Below are 22,120 nucleotides of genomic sequence, written 5' to 3'. Positions count from 1 at the left end.
GGACTCGTTTGCTCTGCCTCCTGTGTGCTTCCAGTGTGAACAAGACCTGACAGTGCACAATTCTCATTAGTGCTCCAGGTAAGGTCTCATGAATCAAAGGGAGGCTGGTTTGGGAAATTCTTGGGATCCTGATGACAGATACAGTGTCATCATCTAGAGAGATGAGCACTTTCCCTAGTGCTCATCAAAACTGGTAACAGTCCTCACACTTCCCTGCTCTCAGACAATAAAAGCATTTGATTTGTCAGCTCCTGTGCTTGACGGTGTTTGACCTGTGTGCAGCAGCTCAAAGCAGGGGGCAAGAGCATGCTCATGGGGAAGATTTCTGAGACTACAGGACAGTAAAAATTGGATGTTACTGGGGGCTTGCCAAGCAGCTGTGAGGGACTTGGGCTGAGATGGCATTCATGGCTGTTACTTGTCATACTGGTAGATCTAGCATCTAGCAGTAGTCAAAATTATTCAAATACTTAACATGCTATATGAGGGTAACTCTTTATTATTCTTGTATCTTTTTAATGGATGAGCAGGAGGGGAAGAGGGGAGAGGTGGGCAAATAAGTGAAGCTAAGGCCTCAGAGATAAAAAAGATTTCACTAAAATGGTTCTTGTCTAATTTTCAGTACACCATTAAATGAAAACTTTTCAAAAGTTTTCTACACAAGAGCAGTCAAGTTAAACCATTTCTTCATGAAGTCCCGATGCATGAAACCATAGGGAAGTAACAGGTGTAATCGCACCATAATAACCTTCCCTTTAACCTCAACCCTATCTTTCAATATTGTGAGGGTTTGATCTTCCCTTTTTTTTATATGAGGGGTTTTTAACGAGCAGATGAATATTTCTCAGTAGAAATTAAATGCTGTAATAAGTTATTGCTGCTTTGTGTTTTAGTAGATACTGTAAACGTAGCTAAACAGAAAAGCCCTACATCATTTATATAGACTTCTGGATGGCAGAGAGCATCCCATCAATGCTCTGCATAATTCAGAGCAGGAACTTGGCCCACTGCAAAGTTCACAGCTCCTCTGTGTCATAGAAAAAGATGTAAGATTAAATACAGCCTAATCGCTCGTGGTTAATGTAAGTTGTTCTGGTGGTTTGGGGGGGACCCTGCTGGCATCACCACCTTCCAGTGCCAGCTCGGGCTTTCTGCAGTTCTCAATGCTGGGTACCAGTGTGTATTTGTGTCCTGAATCACATCTCGGGTCAGTCACATCTTTTCTTGACATTTCATTTTTTTTTTTCCCCTGAAGCTTTCAGCATTTGTCAAATACCAGTATTACAAATTCAAGGTGACAGAATCAATAAATCTCTTTTAATCAAGTGCAGCCTGTTTTCCTGATCACTTAATTGACAAGTACCTCCTCTAGGGCTTAAATCTTATTTTTGGCAGTCTCCTATCTGCTCGGCTGGGACTTGACCAGTGGGAGCTATTTCTGTCTCTCTTTCCTACCCCTCCCTGCCTATGTACAGCCTGTACCCCGCACTGTGTGTGTGTGTACAGCCTGTACCCAGTGTACATATTTGCGTATGTATTTGTGTACAGCCCGTACCCCGCACTCTGTGTACATATTTGTACATATTTGTATATATATTTGTGTGCATATTTGTGCCCAGCCGCTCCCGGCCCTGGCCGCTCTCTGCCCGTTCCGGGCTCCCCTCACGGCCCCGGCCCCGCCCCGCCCGGGGCTCGCGCGCCGGGCGCGCTCCCGCTCCGTGCCGCGCGCGCGTCTGGCGGTGCGTGGTAGGAGCGCGCGCCGTGCGCCTGCGCGCGGGCGGGGCGGGCGGTCGCCCCGCGGGCCAATGAGCGGGCGCGGCGCGCGGCGGGGGCGGGGCCCGTTCCTCTGTGTTTGGATTCGAACGCGCGGGGCGGCGGCGCAGGCGCGGTGCGCGGAGCGCGGCGCTGCCCCCCAGCGGCGGGGTGAGGCATGGCGGGCGAGGAGGCGGCCGGGGCCGAGCCGGGTCCCGCGGGGGGCGCGGCCGCCGCCCCGTCCCCGCCGGGCGAGGATGGCGAGACCCGGCAGCGCTACGAGGAGCTCTGCAGGAGCCTCAACATGGACGAGCGCGCCCGCGCCGAGGCCTGGCTGAGCTACCAGAGCATGAGGCGCAACTACACCCTGGAGGTGACGGGGGGGTGACGGGGCCGCGGCCGGCCGGGGGGGAGCGCGGCGGGACGCGCGGGTGAAGTGCGCAGGGAAGGGACGGCGGTGGAGGCGCGGCGGCCTCTCCCTCGCACCGCCCGGGCGGCCGGGAATAACCATCGCAACTGGGAGTCATAGCGGCGGAAAGGTGTTAAAAATGGAAGAGCCCCCGTCGCTGTGGTCCTTCGGTTCCCCGCGGTTCGGCCGAGGAGCGGCGCGGTGGCCTCAGGCAGCGCCGCTCCGCAGCCGCGCGGGGCCCGCGGCGATGCCCAGCGCAGGTGGGATGGCGTTCCTTAGTTGTGTTCTGGGGGCTTGCGCGGCCGCGGCACGGCCCGGGCTGCGGGGTGAAGGGTACAAGGTGAAGGGTAAAAGGGGAAGGGTTGTCGCGTCGTTCTTGAAAACAGGAACACGCGGTGACGCGCCCGGGAGCTTCGGAAGCGCCTTTTATCGGTGCCTTCCTATAGCGAAGGTGGCGCTTGTGATAACCCCCGGCAGCTCCCGGGTCCCCAGCGCTGCCCTCCGGTGACCGGGCGGCTCTCGGGGCAGGGCTCGGTCCTGCGGGAAGGAGCAGCCGCTCCGGCAGCGCCGCTGTCACATCGCGGGCGGGCGGCGATGCTCGCAGCGAGCCTTGCCTTGCCTTGCCTTGCCTTGCCTTCCTTGCCTTGCCTTGCCTTGCCTTGCCTTGCCTTGCCCCGGAGGTGTGCCTCACCCGGGCCCGTGGCACCACGGAGCCCCACAAAACCACAGCGTCGGGTTCCGTCTGGCCCCTTGTTTTACCCGTCCTTTTTTCCACTGAAGTGTTGCTCTTTAGTCAAAGACGGAGAATAAAATTTCAAGTGCTCATTAGAATTAATTTCTGTCTTTAGGTACCAAATTGAATAATTGTTCTGCTGTGTAATGCAGAGCAAAATGGAAGTGATGTTAGTGATGTTTTTCTTTTCCTGCTGTCTGTTCAGGGCAGAAGAATGTTTTGGTTGCAAGAACTGTAGCCTTTTCTTTTTCTTTCTTTTTTTTTTTTTTTTTTTTTTTTTTTTTTTTTTTTTTTTTTTTTTTTTTTGTTGCCTTTTTCTTTTAAACCTGAGCAGTACAAAATGCTGTAGAAGAACAACACTAAAAATATATTTTCATATACTCAAAATATATTTCACACTTTGAGTCAAATGTGAAATTTATAATGGTCACTAGTAAGTTTAGTTTTTATGCAGTTCAGTGTTTAGTGTCTATTTAGCACCTGTTTTGTTGCAGTTAAAAACCCAGAGCACAGCAGAAGTTTGAAACAGCGAATCAACTTTCTCACTGCTTGGACTTCATCTGTTCAGGACACAGTGCTTTTCCCCGATGTTGGGGTAGCTGAAGAGCATGTTTTTTGTTTTCAGTGCAGTATTTTAGATGCCTGGTGTTTTGATTCACAGGGAAATGACATGCATTGGCTGGCTTGTGCCTTGTACGTGGCTTGCAGGAAAGCAATTCCAACTGTGAGCAGGGGAACAGCGGAAGGAAATTATGTATCCTTAACCAGAATCCTGCGCTGTTCAGACCAAAGGTAACTTTTATTCTTGCTGATTTTTAGACACTTACAAAATCTCAAAGAGTGCTTATCAACTTGTGAAATTGGAAATAAAGAATAAAAGCTAAATGTGTTTCTTGTTTCCTGCTTTTGAAGACAGACTTTATATCCCCAGCATGTTTGTGTTATAGCTCACTGCCACAGAAGTAGGGCAGCTCCTTTGGCTCAGTACTATGTTCATAAAAACACTGGTTTTCAAAATGAGAGATTGACTTCCTTCAATCAAAGGAGCAACAAGCCAGTCACTGAAGAACAGTCAGTTTTGGGGGTGTGCAGACTGTGAACTTCTCACATGAGAAACCATTTGTAGTTCACTGTGAAAATGTTCCCAAGATTTATCTCTGTTTTTGCATAAGAAAACTTCACCTTTCACATGGTTTTGCTAAAGTCACTAAAAGAGGTCAAAATCTGATCAGCAAATTTGTGTCAAATGTTTGTGTCCATAAAGTAATAAAGAAAAACTTCTGAAATAATTGGATTTATTTATTAGCAATCTCATTGTGTTCTAAAAATTCCATAGATTGTCACAAAATAAAGAATGAATGTTCTTACGTACTTCTTATCCCATTTCCTCTACTGTTGAAGCATTGCTGCAAAAACGTTCCTATATAAGCTTTTGTTTTCCAAATTCAAAATTCAGGGTATTACATGTTGATATATTGGTTCTGTAATCTGGGCTATCAAGACTAATAACACTGAAAAAGAAGGTGTACATAAAGAAGTAGAAAAGGAATTAAAGCCAGATTTGCAAAGTGCAATTTACTGAAACTTAAGAGCTTATTTATACTTTGTAGAATATTATTAGCATTGTAGATCTCACAGGTTGTTTTATTTAAATTAATAAAGTATTCAGAAAAACAAGACAAGTCTGATTTCAGATTAATCTAACTGTTGGAGTTGATTTTGTCTTTGTGAGAAGATGCCAGACCTGTGAGTACATAGTTAATGGTTATCAGCCAGGGATCTAAAAATATTTCACGAGCTGTGAGCTCAGCCATGTTTATGGGTGAAGGACTGGCTCTGAGTTCATTGTCATGCTTTCATTGCCACCATTTCATCAGTAGTTTGGGAGTAGAAATTCCACTTTTGTTGGAAATGTAGAGTTCTTTTCTGCAGGAGAAACAAACGGCCTTTCTGATCTAACCTGTTCCGTATTTGCAGCTTGATCGAGTTTTTTAACAAGATGAAGAAGTGGGAGGACATGGCAAATCTACCATCCCAGTTCAGAGAGCGAACTGAGAGACTGGAGAGGAACTTCACCGTTTCTGCAGTCATTTTTAAGAAGTATGAGCCCATTTTTCAGGACATTTTCAGGTATCCTCAAGAAGATCAGCCTCGTCAACAGAGAGGAAGGAAACAGAGGTGCGTTTCTGTTCTTTCCAGACTGATTGTAGAGCATTGCTTTAGTGGAAATATAATGAAGTTGCTTGGTTGTCTTAGTTGTATTTTGACTGTATTTTCGTAGTTGTTGTTTATAATATTAGAGTTGGTTTGTTCTTTCTTGCAGTAAATTTTTAATCTCTTTTTCAGTTTCAGATCTGACAGGGGCAGGAAATCCCAAAGCTGCTGAGTTTCTGATGACTTGGGGGATGGGGGAGAAGGGAGAGATTTCAATCAGCCTGTAGGCAAGGAAAGCACTAGTGTTGTAAAGATGGGAAAGACAAGAAGAATCTGATCCTTTTATGATCTGCATGGCTTTAATAACTCACAGTACTGCTCAGTCTGTTTCACTGCCCAGTAACTCCCGTGGATTTGTTCATGGCTGCAGATCTTGTGGATATTTTACTTTATAGTAGAAGCTTTGTTTCTTTGTTACTGTTTGTATTTGGAGTGCTGTGGAATTGAACTTGCAGACTGAAACAGAGGTTCCAGTTGTGCCTACACTAAACCTCTTTTAGGTTTTGTGCATCTTTCTGTATTTCCTTAGTCAGGGGTTTGTGGGAAGGGTCTAAGATTTTTGCCACACTGTGTAAAGTTTAGTTTTCTCTTTAAATTCGTGATTCTTGTATGATGTTTTATCAGTTTTGATTCATTGAGCTCATTGTCTTCTTGCTCTTTTTTTCCTCCAAAAGACGACAACCATGTACTGTGACCGAAGTTTTCCAGTTTTGTTGGGTCCTGTTTGTTCATGCAAAAGGTAAGGGATCTGAAAGGGATTAAATATAGCAGACATAGTTTTATTAGTCATTATTTTATATCAGTCCTTAAAACACCCAGTAGGTGCAGTGTACATACAATCTTTATTGTAAGAGCAGCCTTAAAGCTTATAAGAACAGTAGAGAATTTCAGATGTTTTTCTTCATAGTGACTGTTGGGAGAAAAAGGAAGGAACAGGATTAAATCCTCATTTGAGGCTTCAGTTGTTCAGTCACAGCATGTATAGTCTAAAATCTTTCCTCATCTAATCTGTGTCTTAAAGAGTTTCCACATCCCAAGGCCTTGTTTCAGGTCCTGCTTTGGTGAGTGTTCACTGTGAGTGATGTATAAGTAAGGTAGTGCCTTGGGGAAAGTAAAGGCAGGATTGATATTCCACATGGAATGAGCATCATTGTAGATCAGATCCGCTGGTAATGTCCAGTAACTTGATTTTTTTTCATAATATAATACCTATCAGAGGAAAACCAATATTTTAATTTCTTCAAGGAAAGGGATAAAAGGAATTTTTTTTTGGGGGGGGGAGTGTGTGGTGGGATGTGTTTTTTCAAATTTAAAAGTGAATCAGTGTTAAGATTCCTGCAGTGCGCTATGATTTCCTTAACTGGATGATTTTAAGGCTAGGACAGAGTAGGCTGTGGTAATATTGAATGGCCTGGCACTAATTTTGTTCAGCACAGAACTTTGTTTGAGCCTTTCTTTCAACACTGTGCCACACTGCAGAGCTGGATCCTCAGCACCACAGCCCTGAAAAAGTCAGGAAGGGTGTGCTGGGGCACAAGTGCTGCTCTGAGCACTCCATCCTTTGAGGAAGATGCCTTTTTGTAAGGCTGCAAATTCCACCTTATTGGGCAAGAGAAGTCTTTCCTAAACAAGTGTGGTGCTTTCAGCCTGAAACACAGCATGATTTCAGGCACTGATCCCAGCAGAGGTAGTACTGTACTTATTTCCAGTCAGTCAGGACTTCACTTCCTTAGCACAGGTAGGCAGCTGACAGGGTAAGTAGATCAGTCTGGAAAAATCACAGGTTTTTCTTTTCTCTTCTGTAAAGTTTGCACTTTAGTGGGAAGATGGGATGGTTGACAAGGTGCAGAGGGACTTTATGGTTCTTCCTGTTGCTGAGTTGGTGACTGTTAATGTTTGAGTAACTGCATCATCCATTGACTACATGTTAATTACAAGCAGTTTCAGATATGGTAACTAACCCTTATGGAGATTACCATGTTGATAACACATCCTATTGAATTTTACAAGGAAAAGAAAAAATTACAGTGGCTAGAAGCTGTGAAGTTGTTAAATGATTATTAAAGTGTGGCAGCATTTTAAAAATGGAAACTGAGTGTTGACTGTTAAGGCATTGGGTGTTGGTGTGAGGTTTTGTGGTTTGGGGGTGGGCAGTAAATCCTTATCACAGCAACCACACAGCAGTGGCAGGCCCAGGCTTGTCTGCTCCTGCAGCCCATTGCCTTCAGTTCATGCACTGCACACTGAGGGAGCCCCTTGTTCAGTGGGACTGCACTTCTGCAAACTGTTTGTAAGAATTGCTCTTCAAACTCTTGCATATCTTTCTTCAAAATTGATGGGGGAATAAAATCTCTGGGTTTTTTATTATTTGGTATGCGGTTGTGAAAGGGAGCCTTGTTTGAAATGTCAGCAACAAGTATTACTATGGAACTACTGGTACTGTGAAATTATATTTATTTTTGGGCTGACAGTAAATTGTCATGCTTGTGGAATTGATCCTGTGTTACAACAGTTACTTTGAGAAATTTATTGATTAAAGGTCTGCTAATAGTATTTAGGATTTTCATTGCTTTGCTGTGAACCTTTAATGATTTGGAAATAACTGAGAAGTGAGTAAAGTTAATTAAAATATCATCTAGGGTCCATTATTTTAAATCGTTTCAATTATCTACATTTGAATAATTTTTCTTCTAACAAACATGGAACCAGAAAATAGTACAAATTTGAACAAACTGGTATGTTACTGGTAAAAAAATAACAGCATAATTGAGAAAAATTCTCTAATCATACATCCATTTCAATGTGTTCTAAGTGAGTTTATTACTATATGATAAGTTTCCTCAAGAATTTACACCTGTTCTTCATAGTGGGCTCAGCCAAGTGATTTGGAGCTTCCCTGAGAAAAAAGGGAGGGTGGAAAGAGTGGAAGAGTCATTAGTATTTACAGAGTAATAGAAACACCATGCTGTGCATAAAAAGTGAATTGTGATTTATGTTATTGTAATTATATAATTTATTTACTAAACTGTTTTAGCTATGGCCACTCCTCTAGAGAAACATCATAAACATAAACATAAATGAGTTCAGTAAAGAGCTCTGATTGTAATCTTTGTGAAAGGTGTTAAAAGAGTGAAGAGCTTACAAGGACTCTTTTCTGCAGCAAAATGAGAGATAAAAAATACTTCATAAACCAGGTCCAGAGATAGGCACATTTTAGCTCTTTTGTAAAGCACAAGAGAAATGAAGTTATTACTGTTTATAATGAGTATGCCCCCAGCAAATGGTTTTGCAAGAAAACAGATTGTTGAAAAAAAAAAATCTGAGTTAAATACAGGTTTGTTCTGGGAGTGAGGGGCCGGGGCTGAAGGAGGGGGCAGTTTCTAGGCCATCTGAAAACCTGGATCCAGCCTTGCCAAAGCTGAAGTTACTTGCAGCTGTTTGCAGCAATGCAGAGCTGGGGAAAAGGGGAAGAGTTCTACCCCTCGTTGTCCTTCAGAGCAGAATTTGCTTGGGGCAGGTGCAGTGAAGGGAATCCAGTGAAGGACGTGGCTGTGCCAGGCAGTGGGGCTGGTGCTGCCACAGTTACAGAAGCGTGTTCTTCCTTGAGACAGCTTGCATTAAACAGTCAGTGCTGCTTCAAGTGATTTATGCACTGCTTAATGAGATTACTGTGAACAAGGGAGCAGCAATCTCTTATTTAGCAATGTTTTGGTAAGGTTTGATTTCAGCACAGTATATTTGGAGTCCTTCACAATTGTTTTTGAAAAAATATTTTACTTTTAAATTGATTATATGTTATTGTGAGTCTGCTTTACTGCCTGTGTTGCTATCCAGGTACTTACAGTCACCAAACACTGTGTGTCCAAGATTCCATTATTGATTGTAATACAAACATCAACAGTCTCATGGTTAAAAAATTCTTAAATCCTTGCTAATTTTATGTCTTATGTCTTTATAATGCTGCAGGAAATTTTCCTATGATCAGTGATGACTTGGTCAATTCCTACCATCTCTTGTTATGTGCTTTGGATCTCGTGTATGGAAATGCTCTGCAGTGTCCTAACCGTAAAGAACTCCTGAATCCTAATTTTAAGGGTATGTTGAAAAAAAGAAGTTGATTTGAAATACATGAGAACTAATATTTTCTGTAGCTGACTACACAGTTCCATTCCTGTTAATGTAGTATGTAATAACAGACCAGTAAACTTTGTGAATCATGCATTAGGTCAAGAATTTGATGTACAATGGAAATACCCTTGAAGGATGTTCCAGAGTCATACTTTGAGGTAATGAGGGTTAAATGTCAGTGGAAGAGTGCATAAAGACACAGCCATCCCTGGACACAGTGAGACTGGAATGTTCTGTGTTGCAGCAGTTTGGAAAGACCCAGGGCTCAGATGGGAGATTTGTTTCTCTCTCATTTCTGGATTGCTGCTGTTCTCTTTCTGAAGAGAATGGAAGTGTAGGTTGACTTGATAACCACAAATTCAAATGAATGGTGAGAAGTCGCCTTTGAATTTCTGATGTAACTCTTCCCAGGCTTGCACTTCATTTTCAGTGCTGTACAGGATTAGCCAAGTGGAGTGCTTTGGATGTGACCTGGGACTATTATCTCAAATAAATATTGTAGTTCACCAGTGTTTGATTTTTTTTTCCTATTAGAATTGATATATGTAATTTTTATCACTCAGTAACTAATGTTTTTAAATCTCTAACTCAAAATTTGCTTTTGATAACATTACCCAGTTAGTGGGCATTGTGTAATTAATAGTTCTTTCAAGAGAACTAATTAGTTTACTGTTCTAATTTCATACTACCTCGACTACACAGCATTTAAGAATTTAAGTTTAATAAGAAAGCAGAATATTAATTTGCAAAATTAAATCATACAACATTCTGAATTGTAGGTCTACCTGAAGACTTCCATAGTAAGGATTATAAAGTATCATCTGATCCTCCCTGCATCATTGAAAAACTGTGCTCTTTACATTATGGATTAGTTTTAGAAGCAAAAGGTATAAAGGAACATTTTTGGAAGCCATATATTCGGAAGCTTTTTGATAAAAAGGTTGGTCAGTAAATTTGTAATGTAGAAGAATCTCTCCTTTCTTGATATCTTCAAAGCCTTTTTAAGAAATGACATGCCCATCCTTTGTTCTTAAATGTCTTACAGCTTTTAAAAGGAAAAGATGAAAATCTGACGGGATTTCTGGATCCTGGGAACTTTGGAGACAGCGTGTAAGTCCCTGTCTGTGGTTTGGTTTGCAGGAGTTTCCCTCTGTGGCCCAGCTGATCTGAGCACTGGTAGCAGCCATGCCTTGTGTGCTCAGAATGGCCATCCAGCACTGCCTTCTGTTCTGGCACTGCTGAGGTCTGCTTGGAAGAGGAACGGTGCTTCAGGATGGTGTTACCTGATGTCTGCTTTTATTCTCATGTTTCTCTTTCCTGGATTTTTTGTTTGTGTGTAACTCAGAGTTATTATGAAAAAGCTGTGGGAGCACATTGAGTAGGAAGTGGGAGGGGAAAAAAATGGGTTTGGTGGTGTTTAGAGATGTTTATTTGTAGGACTTACTTTCTTTTAATGATATGAAAATGGTTCAGTGTAGTTTATGATATGATGCTGCGTAAATTTTGAGAAGTTTCCAGGAAATAGGAGTTCTCAGTGTTTTACTGTGTTCTTCCTGCAGCTGGATAAATGGCAGGGCATCAGATACATAAGGAAAATAATGTCCTTGCCACTGTCATGTGTAAGGCATTGTAGATCTTAAATGAGCTTCAGTGAGGGTCAAAAGAAATGGGAAGTAGACGTTCCCCAGGCTAGAACTGTGTTCAGTGTGTGAGCAGATGAACAAAGCAGTCTAAATAAAGGGGGTTTGTGTGCCTTTCCTTTCTGCTATAGCAAAGCCATCAACAAGGCCTATGAGGAGTATGTTCTGTCAGTGGGAAATCTTGATGAGAGAATATTCCTTGGCGAGGATGCGGATGAAGAGATTGGAACTCTCACGAGATGCTTGAACACACCTTCAGGACTGGAAACAGCTGAAAGGGTACAAGTGAAGCATAATTTGCAGCAGCATTTTGACAGGGTGAGTATGGCATGGTCTGTGTTGCTGTTTTTATATGTCACCCTCCCTGGCTGCCTATGGAGACAGAAATAAACACAGCTCAGAGTGTGGGGAGAAAATGGTCAGAATATTCGGAGCTGGACTTCATGGTGAAGAATGTAATGTATTTGTTAAAAGAAGTTACTGTGTGGTTAGATAATTAGAAGATGCATTGATTTTGCTGTGTTCTGATTGAAGGGATATCCTTGATGTTACATTATTTTAATGCAATGGCTTGCTCTGATGCAAATAAACTAAAATGCTGGTCAGAAGGACTTCTCGTGTTAAACCTTTTACACTTGCTGAAAGGAAGCCCTGGCTCAGTACACTTTTGCTATGACCTGCAGCTACCTTTGTTACTTGGGCTAGGAAGGGATACTGGGGTTTGGGGGGATTTTTGAGATTGGTCTAATTGTTTCACACTAAGTGCCAGCATCTGCATTTCAGCATAGATCATAGATCTGCTTACAGAACTGTTTGATACAAACATCTGAGCACCATAGACAAACTCTTCATTGCTCTTACCTGAGTCATGGTCTGGTTTGGGCTGTGTGATTAGGTGCTGTTTTTTTCCATAACAGAGAGTAAGAATTCTGCAGATTGATGTTTCTAGGTTATGAGCTTTATCAAAGTTTATGCAGAGTCCATATGTATATGTGGTTATTCTTTTATTTTCAGTCCAAATCACTGAGGATCACAACCCCCCTTACTGGCCGCAAGTATATTAAAGAGAGCAACCCATACGTGACACCTGTTTCCATAGCAACCTACAGCCTGAGCCGCCTGCACACGATGCTGGCAGGGCTGAAAAATGCCCCCAGTGAAAATTTGGAGCAAATACTCAGGTAAATTTGGTGTTTAGCCAAATAATACTATTTTCTATTCCAGTTTTAATAGCAAACATTAATGCTGAACAGTGTAAATTAAAAGGTGAGCCATCCTTTACTACTGGAGTGAAATGGAATCCAGAGAGACATTTACATTTGAAAGGACTGTTCTCTTTATTTAGACTCGTCTGTCCTTAGAGATTGATCAACATCCACCATTTAAAACCCAGCAGTTCTGAGATTCTCTGACCACAAGCTGCCAGTATAAAATTTTCAAGACTGTTCTTCATGCTTAACAAATGGCTCTACTTAGGAAATCACTCCATACTGTAGGAGATAAAAACCAAACTTTATTCTCCATGTGGATAAACTGGTTTGCAGTTAGACACATTTGGGTCTGTTTGTATTGCTGTGCAATATATTTCCATTTTTTATGCTTTCAACATTTAAAAAAATAGGGTGGTTTTGGTCTTAGTAGGAATTGAAAATATTTAGTTTTTATTTTCAGGTCATGCTCCAGAGATCCTTCTCAATCCATTGCAAACAGAGTTAAGGAAATGCACGATGTATACTGTCAGAGCACTCAGTCTGAAGGAGAATTCAGTAATTTTTCCAAAGGTGGGAAACATTTTACTTACTCATAAAATGCCTGTAAACACATCCATGTCTTGTAATTAAATTTTACATACAGGTTATGCTTTAGCACAAATGTCGTTTCTACTTCTTTTGCCTTTTCCTGTGTTCTTAAGACATAGCAAATTTCAGTGCTCTGTAAATTTTATAATCAGCCGTAGCTTGAATCGCTGGAATTTGATCATACTTTCAGCACTAGAGAAGTGAAATGAAAAGGACTTATAAGTGTACCACTTTTTCTCTCAAGTACAAGATTATTAGTGATGGCATGGATTTCTGTGCTGGTAAAGAAAATCTGAGTAACTGTAGTCTTTAAAAACCCAACAACATCCTCACATGTAAGCAACTTTGTCTTACATGTGAGGATGGATTAGTACAGGTAGTAAAATCCTGCCAGTATAAACACAAAAACATGATTAGCAAAGTTGTCTTGATAGCTGAAGTGCCTGAAGATGGATTGAATATAAGGAAGATGATCTTGACCTTGTTTCTTAATAAGGCCTTCCTTTGTTCTTGTCAGCTTAGTTGTGTTGCTGCTTTTTGTTGCACAGTGCAAGGTGGATCCATACAGGTGCATTTTCTGAATTTGCATTGTGTCTATTACAGCAACATTAAGGATTGTTCTTATACATGATGATGTAATGCTGATACCCAAAATCTGGGCTCAGTAGCAAATTACTCTGCTCTGCATTCACAAATCAGTGCAGTGTAGGAGAAGGATTCCTACATTAACTTGAAATTAACTGGTTTAGTCCTGAAAGTATTGTATCCACAGCAGCACACAAATCCACACAAGCTACTGTTGCATTTCTGTATGTGAAGATGAAGAATATAATACTTTTTAATTGCATTTTACAATATTGCTTCTATTTAAACTTCCTGCAGATGTTGCTAGTAAACATTTTCGTCGTGCTGAGACGCTCTACTACAAGGTCTTGGAGTCAATCATTGAGCAGGAGAGGAAGAGACTGGGAGACACTGATTTATCTGTAAGGAAAACTAATCAAAGGGTTCCTCACTTTTAAAGTTGGTCCTGCAAAAAAAGAACACAGATGTAGAGCAGAATTGTCAGCTGTTTAAAATGAGGGTAAATCTCTGAGAAGAACCCTGTAAGTACATCTGAATGGAAGAAAAAAGGTTCAAGAAATTGTGTTTGCAAACACAAAGATAGATGAAATTTTTAATGGCTCTTTATTTTTTAATGAGCCATTTTAAAGATGGCTCATTTTGAACTCAGTTCTGTCCCTTAAAAAACAGCTTCACTTTTTATAAGCTTAGAATCTTGCTGTTGAGACAATAAAAAGTGTTTTATTCTTCTACAGTTACACTGTAAAATAAACTTTAAAATTTGCAACTCTTGCAGGCAATACTGGAGCAAGATGTGTTTCATAAGTCTCTGCTGGCATGTTGCCTGGAGATCATTACCTTTACATACAACCCACCTGGAAACTTCCCATTCGTCACTGAAATATTTGACATTCCAGTTTATCATTTTTACAAGGTAATGTGTTTGATAGCTGGAAATGCTTACAGAGTCACGAGTGCTCGTTGACCTGTCTGACAACCTAGGATCGAGTCACAGTAATGCAGCCTTCATGCTTCTAATAGTCTCTTCCTTGAAAATCAAGTGTTGGAATTAGCGCTTTGTTTAAGAACAGATCTATGAAACAAGTACATTATTTATTATACATTATTATTGTACATATGATCCTTATTATCCACTGCACAGGTAATAGAGGTTTTCATTAGAGCAGAGGATGGCCTTTGTCGGGAAGTGGTGAAACACCTGAACCACATTGAAGAGCAGATCCTGGAAAGTATGGCATGGAAACGGGAATCCATACTGTGGGACAGGATCAGAGAGAATGAAAACAAAGTTCCTACTTGTGAAGAGGTGAGCACATCTTTCTGTGTGTTAGAGCTTTCATAACCAGACAGGATGGCAGAGAGAGGACTTTGTACCCTGAAGGAGAGGTCTTACATGTCCCAGTAGCAGTTCCACCATCCCAGCCCATCAGTGCAGGGAAAGCAGCAAGTGCAGGGTGCTCTGGCCTGGTCAGGACCATCTCTGTGGAGACATCTGCAACAGAGACAGGCAGCAGAGATGATTCTCATCCAGTATTTTATCCAGTATTTTATTGGTGTAGCAGAACAGTGAACAAAATGGTCAAGCAGGGAAGGTTTGGACCAGTAACTCTTGGAAAGATTTTTAGACAACAAATGTGGTAAAAAGTACACACAGTAGCCACAGAAACACTATTACAGTGTGTGTATCTTCCAGAGCAGTACCATCACTACTCACTACTGGTTTTGTTGGGATTAGGGTAGGTTTGTCACTTGTTATTTTTCCACAAAGTTTTGCTGTTCAAAATCTGTAGTGCAGTAGCTTTTAAACATTTGCTATGTAGTTAGTGTGTGATACAGAGACTCTAACAAAAGGATAAATATTTTAGGTAATGCCACCTCAGTACTTTGAGAGATCTGCCGGGAGCAGTGTTGTAGGCTCACCATTGACACCACGGCGAATAAACGAGGTTCGTGCTGAAAGCGGAGGACTGGGAAAAGGTGAGGTGTTTGAAAGCAGAATGTGCTGTACATTGCTTACTTGGATTGAACTATGCTTTAATGCCAGTGAACAGTTAGCTGCAAACACATTGGTGAAGGGTATTGCAGCTCGTAGAGTTGCATCAGACATCTGAGACTGATGGATTCATCATATACTGATATGATAGTGAACAGTACTGCTTTTTTGGGTGTTCTCAGGTGATGGATATGAACAGCATGTGTATGTGTGTGTTAAACTGTATTTATACATGCACACACTCTAATTGGTTTGCTTTATTGCTAAACTAGAAGAGAAACCCCACTGTGTATTAGGTAACATCTCAAACGTTTTCCACTAGAAAAAAATAAAATATAATGTATGAACTTACTTAGAAAAATACTAAATACAACATTATTGAAGATTAAGTAATCTCTAAAAGCAATCTGTATTTTTAAAATTTTTTTCCTGAAGAGCTTTGCATGACATATTTTGGTTTGCATTAGATTTCCACTACCTTGTAAAACAAGAGTTAAATAGATGCCTGTGTGTGTGCTTTTCCTGCCCAGGCCTCTCCTCCCCTCCAGCCACGCTGTATGACAGGTACAGCTCTCCCACGGCCAACCCCACGCGGCGGCGCCTGTTTGCTGACAATGACAGTGGCCCCGAGGGTGGCACCGTCAGGGTGCCCCCGCAGCCCGTGGTGAGCACGGTGCCAGTGCAGAACATGAGCCCCGAGGCCGTGTCCGTGACCCCGGTGCCTGGCCAGACCCTGGTGACAGTGGCAACAGCCACCGTGACAGCCAACAACGGGCAGACGGTGACAATACCCGTGCAAGGTGAGGGAAAAGCTGCTGCTTTTCAGGCTTCTTCCCATCTGGGTATTAGAACACAGCCAGAGAGAACTGCATTAGTATGAAAACCTTGCTTCAACTTCATTATCTTCTCATCTCATGATGCAGTTTCCAAAGTATTTTGATTAAACAATTTCATATATAATATACTAAATGTCTAGTTACATGTAGCTAATAAAAGAAGTACTGAATTATTTTTAAATACTCAAAAAAAAAAAAAAAAAAAAAAAAACCCACACACTCCCCCTACACAGCTTGCTCCTATTTCAGGCTCTTTTTGTTACATTACAGGTATTGCCAATGAAAATGGAGGAATAACTTTCTTCCCAGTCCAAGTAAATGTAGGTACCCAGCCCCAGGCTGTGTCTGGGCCCATGCAGCCTCTGAGTGCCCAGACTCTGGCTGGCACCCTGAACCCTCAGATGGCTGGGGCAGCCCTGCAGTTGCCAGGGCAGTTAACAGTGCAGCAGATCTCCCCTGGAGAGCAGAGACAGAGCCAGCACCTCAGTGCCACAGCCATCAGGCCTCGCAAGATGGGCTCCCTTGCACTCTTCTTCAGAAAGGTACTTTTTGATCTAAGTTTGCTTTGCTTAGTTCTTATTTTGGTAAACTTGCAGTAATTTTAAAAATACACACTTACTGGTTGTAACAATGAGAGCATATTACATTTAATTTATACCTTAATTATTCATATACACCTGAAGAGTAGTTTTCTCCTGCAGGCCACTTCTCACTAGCAAAGGAGTGTGCTGGCACATCACGACATGGAAATAGATTCTGTATTTAGCCAGCAGGCTCTTAAAGGTGTCCCTTTTCTTGAAAGCTCTTCCAAAGAAAGTGGTTAACTTTTGAGACTTTCTGGTTTATTCAATACTGGGGTTGCTGTAGGCAATACAGTGACCTTTCTGTGCTCAGGACAGCTTAGAATTTAATCTTCAAGCAAATGTTTTCTTAGTACTGACACCAGTACTGAGAATGTCTGTGCCTTGTAAGCAAAACAGTTAAATTTGAATTTAGTTATTCTTCTCTTGACTTAGCATTTGCACAAGCTCTACAGGTGTGCAAGCTGAGCTACTCTTTTGCTGGGTCAGAAGAGCAGCGTTGCTGTGGCCCTGAGCACAGTGTCCAATGTCACAGGTGTATCACTTGGCCAGTGTTCGTCTGAGGGACCTCTGTGCCAAACTCGACGTGTCTGATGAGCTGCGCAAAAAGATCTGGACATGCTTTGAGTATTCCTTGGTGCACTGCCCTGAAATCATGATGGACAGACACCTGGATCAGCTGCTGATGTGTGCCATCTACGTCATGACTAAGGTAAAGTGGGAGCAAAGAAAAGGCAGACAAAAATCTCCTTTAATACTTAATATTCCCAATACTACTTCCTGAAAAAGCCCCAAGGCAACAAAGAGAACCGCCCCAAGCCAAACAAATAACCCAGCAGCCTGCAGAACAACGGAACCTTTTCTGTGCATCCCCCTTAGGTTACTAACGAAGACAGATCATTCCAGAACATCATGCGCTGCTACCGGACACAGCCGCAAGCCAAGAGTCACGTGAGCACAGTCACTATTTAACCTTGTGGCATCTGGTTTATTAAATGCCTTCATTCTATTTTAGGAACAGATCAATTGGTAAAGCAATATTTAGCATGAAGGTTATGCAGTCTGTGAACTGTTCTCAAAAGATAGTGGTCATATCCAAAATCCTACACTACTGAAAGCTTTTTATGTTAAACTGTACCTGAAATAAAAAATGTTCTTAAAACCGAAGGAGGCAGTGCCCATGGGCTATTACTCCTCTTAGGAGGCTGTATTTTGCCCTGCAAGAAGCAGTTTGGTACCACAGTGAAGTGTCGTGCAGGCAGCTGTTCCCTGGCTGGCTCCACCGTGCCCTGCTGAGGCTGCTCCCTGTCCCTGCAGGTCTATCGCAGTGTCCTCATCAAGGGCCGCCGCCGCCGCCACTCGGGCAGCAGTGACAGCAGCAGCCAGCAGAACTCACCCACAGACAGGAGCAAGGACAGGAACAAAGAAAGAAGTGAGTAATTCCAAATGCCAGGTGTTTGGGTTTAATTCCATTTCCAAAACTGTGTGAAAATGAAGAGTTGGATTTTGTGTTGTTTCACCCCAAACAGTTCCTCCTTTGGTAAACTTAGACACAATTAAGAATACATTGATAACGTTCAAGAGTTGCTCTAACTCCAGGTTTTATTGCAGCCACTCTGACAGTTTCAAATCCCTCCCCACATGCACTTACCTTGGGAATTTGCTGTGCTGGCCTGAGCTCTGAGTTCAGCTCACACACGAAAGAACTTTGGAGTCTTTGCAGAATGAGGAAATCTGAGCTAGCCCAGGTTCACGGTTACTCTTATCACAACCACAGAGCTGCAGCAGTTTCTTTTGTAGCACTGTCTGCAGAAATGGGAACACCACCCACAGCATTGATTTCGGCATAGCTGACAGCTCTGGGGATTCTTCCCTTGATATGTGAACTGACACGTTTTCCTTGAATTAACTTTTATAAAGGAAACCAAAGAAGTGATGCTGTATATTCCTACCAGCAGTTTTCAAGGTATTTAATAGACGATGGTATAAGCAGTAGGTATTAATATTTTCTGTCAGAGGGAGTGGCAGGGAGGGAAGGCAAAAAAATACATATATTTTGCAACTTCCCACATTAAATTAGCAGGAAGTATGGCCAAGCCAAATATTTCTCCTACTGACAGAAAAAGACTGCCATTCTTTACTTGAAATGGTGCCAGGTGGCAACAAGAAAGAGCTCCTGCTAAAAGTATAACACAAATGCTGCAAAAAAGGAGTTTCAGCTCTTTTTATATTGTCATGCAACTCAGCTCCTACAGCACATCCCTTGCAGTTTATCCAGTAAGAAGTTAGAAATCAACAAAGCTTTTGTGTAAGGGACAATGCTCAGGGATCAAAACAGGCAGCTCAGGGATCAGAACAGGCAGCGTGCTGGTGGCAGCGGGATCCCGGTTGGTCCCTGTTTGCCGAGGGTGGCTGGCAGGGGCTGAGCCCTGAGCCGTGGCTGTGCCCTGCAGGCAGCCGTGACTCCAGCCCGGTGATGCGCTCCAGCAGCACCCTGCCCGTGCCCCAGCCCTCCAGCGCGCCCCCCACCCCCACCCGCCTCTCCGGCCCCAACAGCGACACCGAGGAGGAGGAGCGCGGGGACCTCATCCAGTTCTACAACAACGTCTACATCGAGCAGATCAAGGACTTTGCCCTCAAGTACACTTCAAATGCAGTAAGTTACATTCTGTGCTTTTTCTTAATAAACAGAGCTTTATCTTCTGACCATGCAGTGAAATTTCCTTAAATTAAAAATAATAACACAACAAAACTTTCAATTGTTGTACATTGTATGGATCTGTGTGGAGAAGCCTTGCTGCAGTGAGCCCTGAGCTCAGGCTGTGGCTGTGAGTGCCTCTGTTCTCTCCGAGCAGACAGACTCCCCTCCGCTCTCGCCGTACCCGTTCGTGCGCCTCGGCTCCCCCCGCAGAGTGCAGCTCTCCCAGCACCACCCCCTGTACATCTCGCCACACAGAAACGAGTCTGCCCTCTCTCCCCAGGAGAAAATATTCTACTACTTCAGCAGCAGCCCCTCAAAGGTGAGAGTAAAGGGTTCTAGTTTGATTTTTTTAAATCCTCAACTCTGCTTTTTGTTTTTGGTAGTGAAATTAGAGCAGACTCTGCAACACAAAGTCTTGCTTACATTGTCCAACACACACATCATCACCTAAGGCTCATCAAACTGCCAGTGCAGCTGCCACGGCTGTAGGGCTGGATGGGCCTTTGAGCTCTGCATGCAGTTACAAACTCCCTTAAGACTTACTCTGGTAAGGGAAAGACCAGTACAGTGAAGACAATACCTTGTTACAGATTTCCACAAAAGAGCCTGTCCAGTCCCACTGCAATCTGTCTAACAACACATCATACTGGAGCAGACACAAAACAGTGAAAGTTAATCCTTCTTTTACCCCCCTCCTCCCTCCAGAGGCTAAAGGAAATCAACAGCATGGTTCGAACTGGAGAAACACCCACAAAGAAGAGAGGCATCCTCTTGGAAGATGGAACTGAAGCCCCAGCCAAGCGAATCTGCCAGGAGAATCACACGGCTCTGTTAAGACGACTCCAGGACGTAGCCAATGACCGAGGGTCTCACTGAGCCTGCACAGCTCCTCCCTCCCTGACTGAGCCGAGCCTGGGCCAGGGCATGAGGGGGGACAGCTCTGGGGCCAGGCAGGATCCACCTCAGACCCACGACACAACCCCAGGCCCTGCTTAAGCTCTTCACAAGGCAAGTGACCCCTCCCCAGCCTTGCCTGGAGGACACATCCCTAACCCAGCTGTGGACCTTGCAGCAGGTATTTACAGCTTTGCTTTGCTCTAGTCACTGCTTCACCCTTGTCAGCTGTGGCCAGACAGGTCCAGGTGCCTCAGCATGGAGCCCTCCACCAGGGTACCCACAGACAGTGTCAGGGTTCCTCACTAACCCCCTCACAAACTAACAGCTAAGAGTAACATTCTCACTCAGCAAGTTCTGCTTGCTGGAAGGGACAAGGGGCATGCTTTGAGCCCTGCAGGAAGCTGGATGGATGGACTCTGTTCAGATTCAGCATGTTCCACATACCTTTGAGAAGCAGCACGGTGTTGAGCTTTAATGTGTGGCCCTTTGCTGTAACAAGGGAGGTGATTGTGTTGATTGGTTTGAGCTGTGCAATGTTTGAAAGTGACCTCATGTTCCCAAGGTGACACTTGGGATGGGGCTGTGAAGTATCATGTTTAAAGCAGTTGAATTTTGCTGTATATTTGCAATGGCACTTTCTAAATGTGAATATTTTTTGCCCAACTTCAGATGTCTTTCTGTATTGAAACAATTTGACTTTTGTATTTATTTCAGTCTGACATCCCGTTGCTCCTCTTGCCAGCAAATGGCATTTAGAATTCATTGTAACTCAGTGTATATGCAGCAATGAATGCAGGAAGCCAGGGATGTGTGCTTTTTTCAAGGAATTTTATATGCTTGTTGCTTTTCTTGATAGGCACTGTAGCCCTTGCTCACTCAGCAGCAGGAAGGTGGTGCCCATCTCCTAAAACATACACTTAGATATTTTGTTGGTGTTTATAGGACAGGGCTTGGCAGTTTGGGTTTGTGTTTTAGTTTTTGTAAAAGGCCTAAAGCAGGCTGCCTGGGAGAAATCCCTCCCCTACTACCACAATCAGCAGGTGCTGCACATAAACTTACCTACCTGTTTTCATTTAAAATAGGTCCAAAATACCAAACTTGTTAGGAAAGCATCAACCCTCTCCCACAGTACAGGATGCCAGTCCTCTGCTAGGGAGGGGGGGTGTTCTTCATGTAAAATGTGACACACAAGTTCCAGAAGGTTTTCTGAGGAAGCAAAAGCTAAAAGCCCTGTTTTCAGTCATTCCTGCCCATCTGAAGAATAGGAAAATGTAAGACTTAACTCCACTATAAACTCAACTAAAGTAAAATAAAAACATGTTTTTCTTACCTGCATAACAAAAGCTGAAGTCCAGAAGTTGTGTAGATGTTTCTGTAAAAATATTTATGGAAGTGTCAGACAATTCTTGTTGTTACTATGTTCCATTAACTTCACTTTGTATGAAAATATTGCAATTGTATTTTTCAATAAAGACTTTATAGACTCTCAGTTTCCTGTTTGTGTGTGAAAAGCATTGTATGTGCAAAGCTAGAATGCCTGCAGCAAGGACTTCAGTCCCACACTGCAACTGAAGGTTTAAAAATAAATAAATGATCACATCTCAGTCACACCACAAGGGAAAGGATTTACTCCTGCCCTGGTTGTCACTGTGGTTGTTCCATGTGTGTCCCCTCCTGCTGCTCCATCCGAAGGCACCAGGCAGTGCCAGGGAATGCCCCAGCTCCAGCTGCTGCTCCCTTGGCAGAGGAGGAGGAAGAGGAGGGGGGCTGCCTCACTGCACAGCTCTCGAGGGGCTCCAGAACAATCTGCCCTGCCTGCAGGAGCTTTCAACACAAATCTCACACACACAGT

The 22,120-nt window shown here is 43.1% G+C and overlaps 1 protein-coding gene across 3 annotated transcripts; it reads left to right on the top strand.

The window, feature by feature from the left end:
• The first annotated feature begins 1,641 nt into the window (after nt 1-1,641).
• On the top strand, nt 1,642-21,757 carry RBL2 (RB transcriptional corepressor like 2). Of its 3 annotated transcripts, none has more exons than XM_041458650.1 (22): nt 1,642-1,739; nt 3,556-3,686; nt 4,872-5,072; nt 5,783-5,847; nt 9,075-9,203; nt 10,016-10,176; nt 10,282-10,346; nt 11,008-11,194; nt 11,891-12,057; nt 12,548-12,657; nt 13,558-13,661; nt 14,036-14,173; nt 14,402-14,566; nt 15,126-15,237; nt 15,784-16,053; nt 16,360-16,631; nt 17,206-17,382; nt 17,550-17,621; nt 17,988-18,102; nt 19,124-19,326; nt 19,526-19,690; nt 20,077-21,757. In XM_041458650.1, exons 2-22 carry the CDS (start codon nt 3,565-3,567, stop codon nt 20,245-20,247), a joined length of 3,171 nt encoding a protein of 1,056 aa, XP_041314584.1. In that variant the 5' UTR covers nt 1,642-1,739; nt 3,556-3,564; the 3' UTR covers nt 20,248-21,757. The 3 variants fall into 3 exon arrangements, with proteins under 3 accessions (XP_041314584.1, XP_041314582.1, XP_041314583.1); XM_041458648.1 differs by lacking the exon at nt 1,642-1,739 and adding an exon at nt 1,763-2,125; XM_041458649.1 differs by lacking the exon at nt 1,642-1,739 and adding an exon at nt 1,983-2,421.
• The last annotated feature ends 363 nt before the right edge of the window (nt 21,758-22,120 follow it).

Source organism: Pyrgilauda ruficollis, unplaced genomic scaffold, assembly GCF_017590135.1.
Source record: "Pyrgilauda ruficollis isolate IOZ18807 unplaced genomic scaffold, ASM1759013v1 scaffold13, whole genome shotgun sequence".
Classification (NCBI taxonomy): Eukaryota; Metazoa; Chordata; class Aves; order Passeriformes; family Passeridae; genus Pyrgilauda; species Pyrgilauda ruficollis.
The sequence above is the reverse complement of the archived record's forward strand: the minus strand, read 5'-3'. Positions and strand labels throughout refer to the sequence as shown.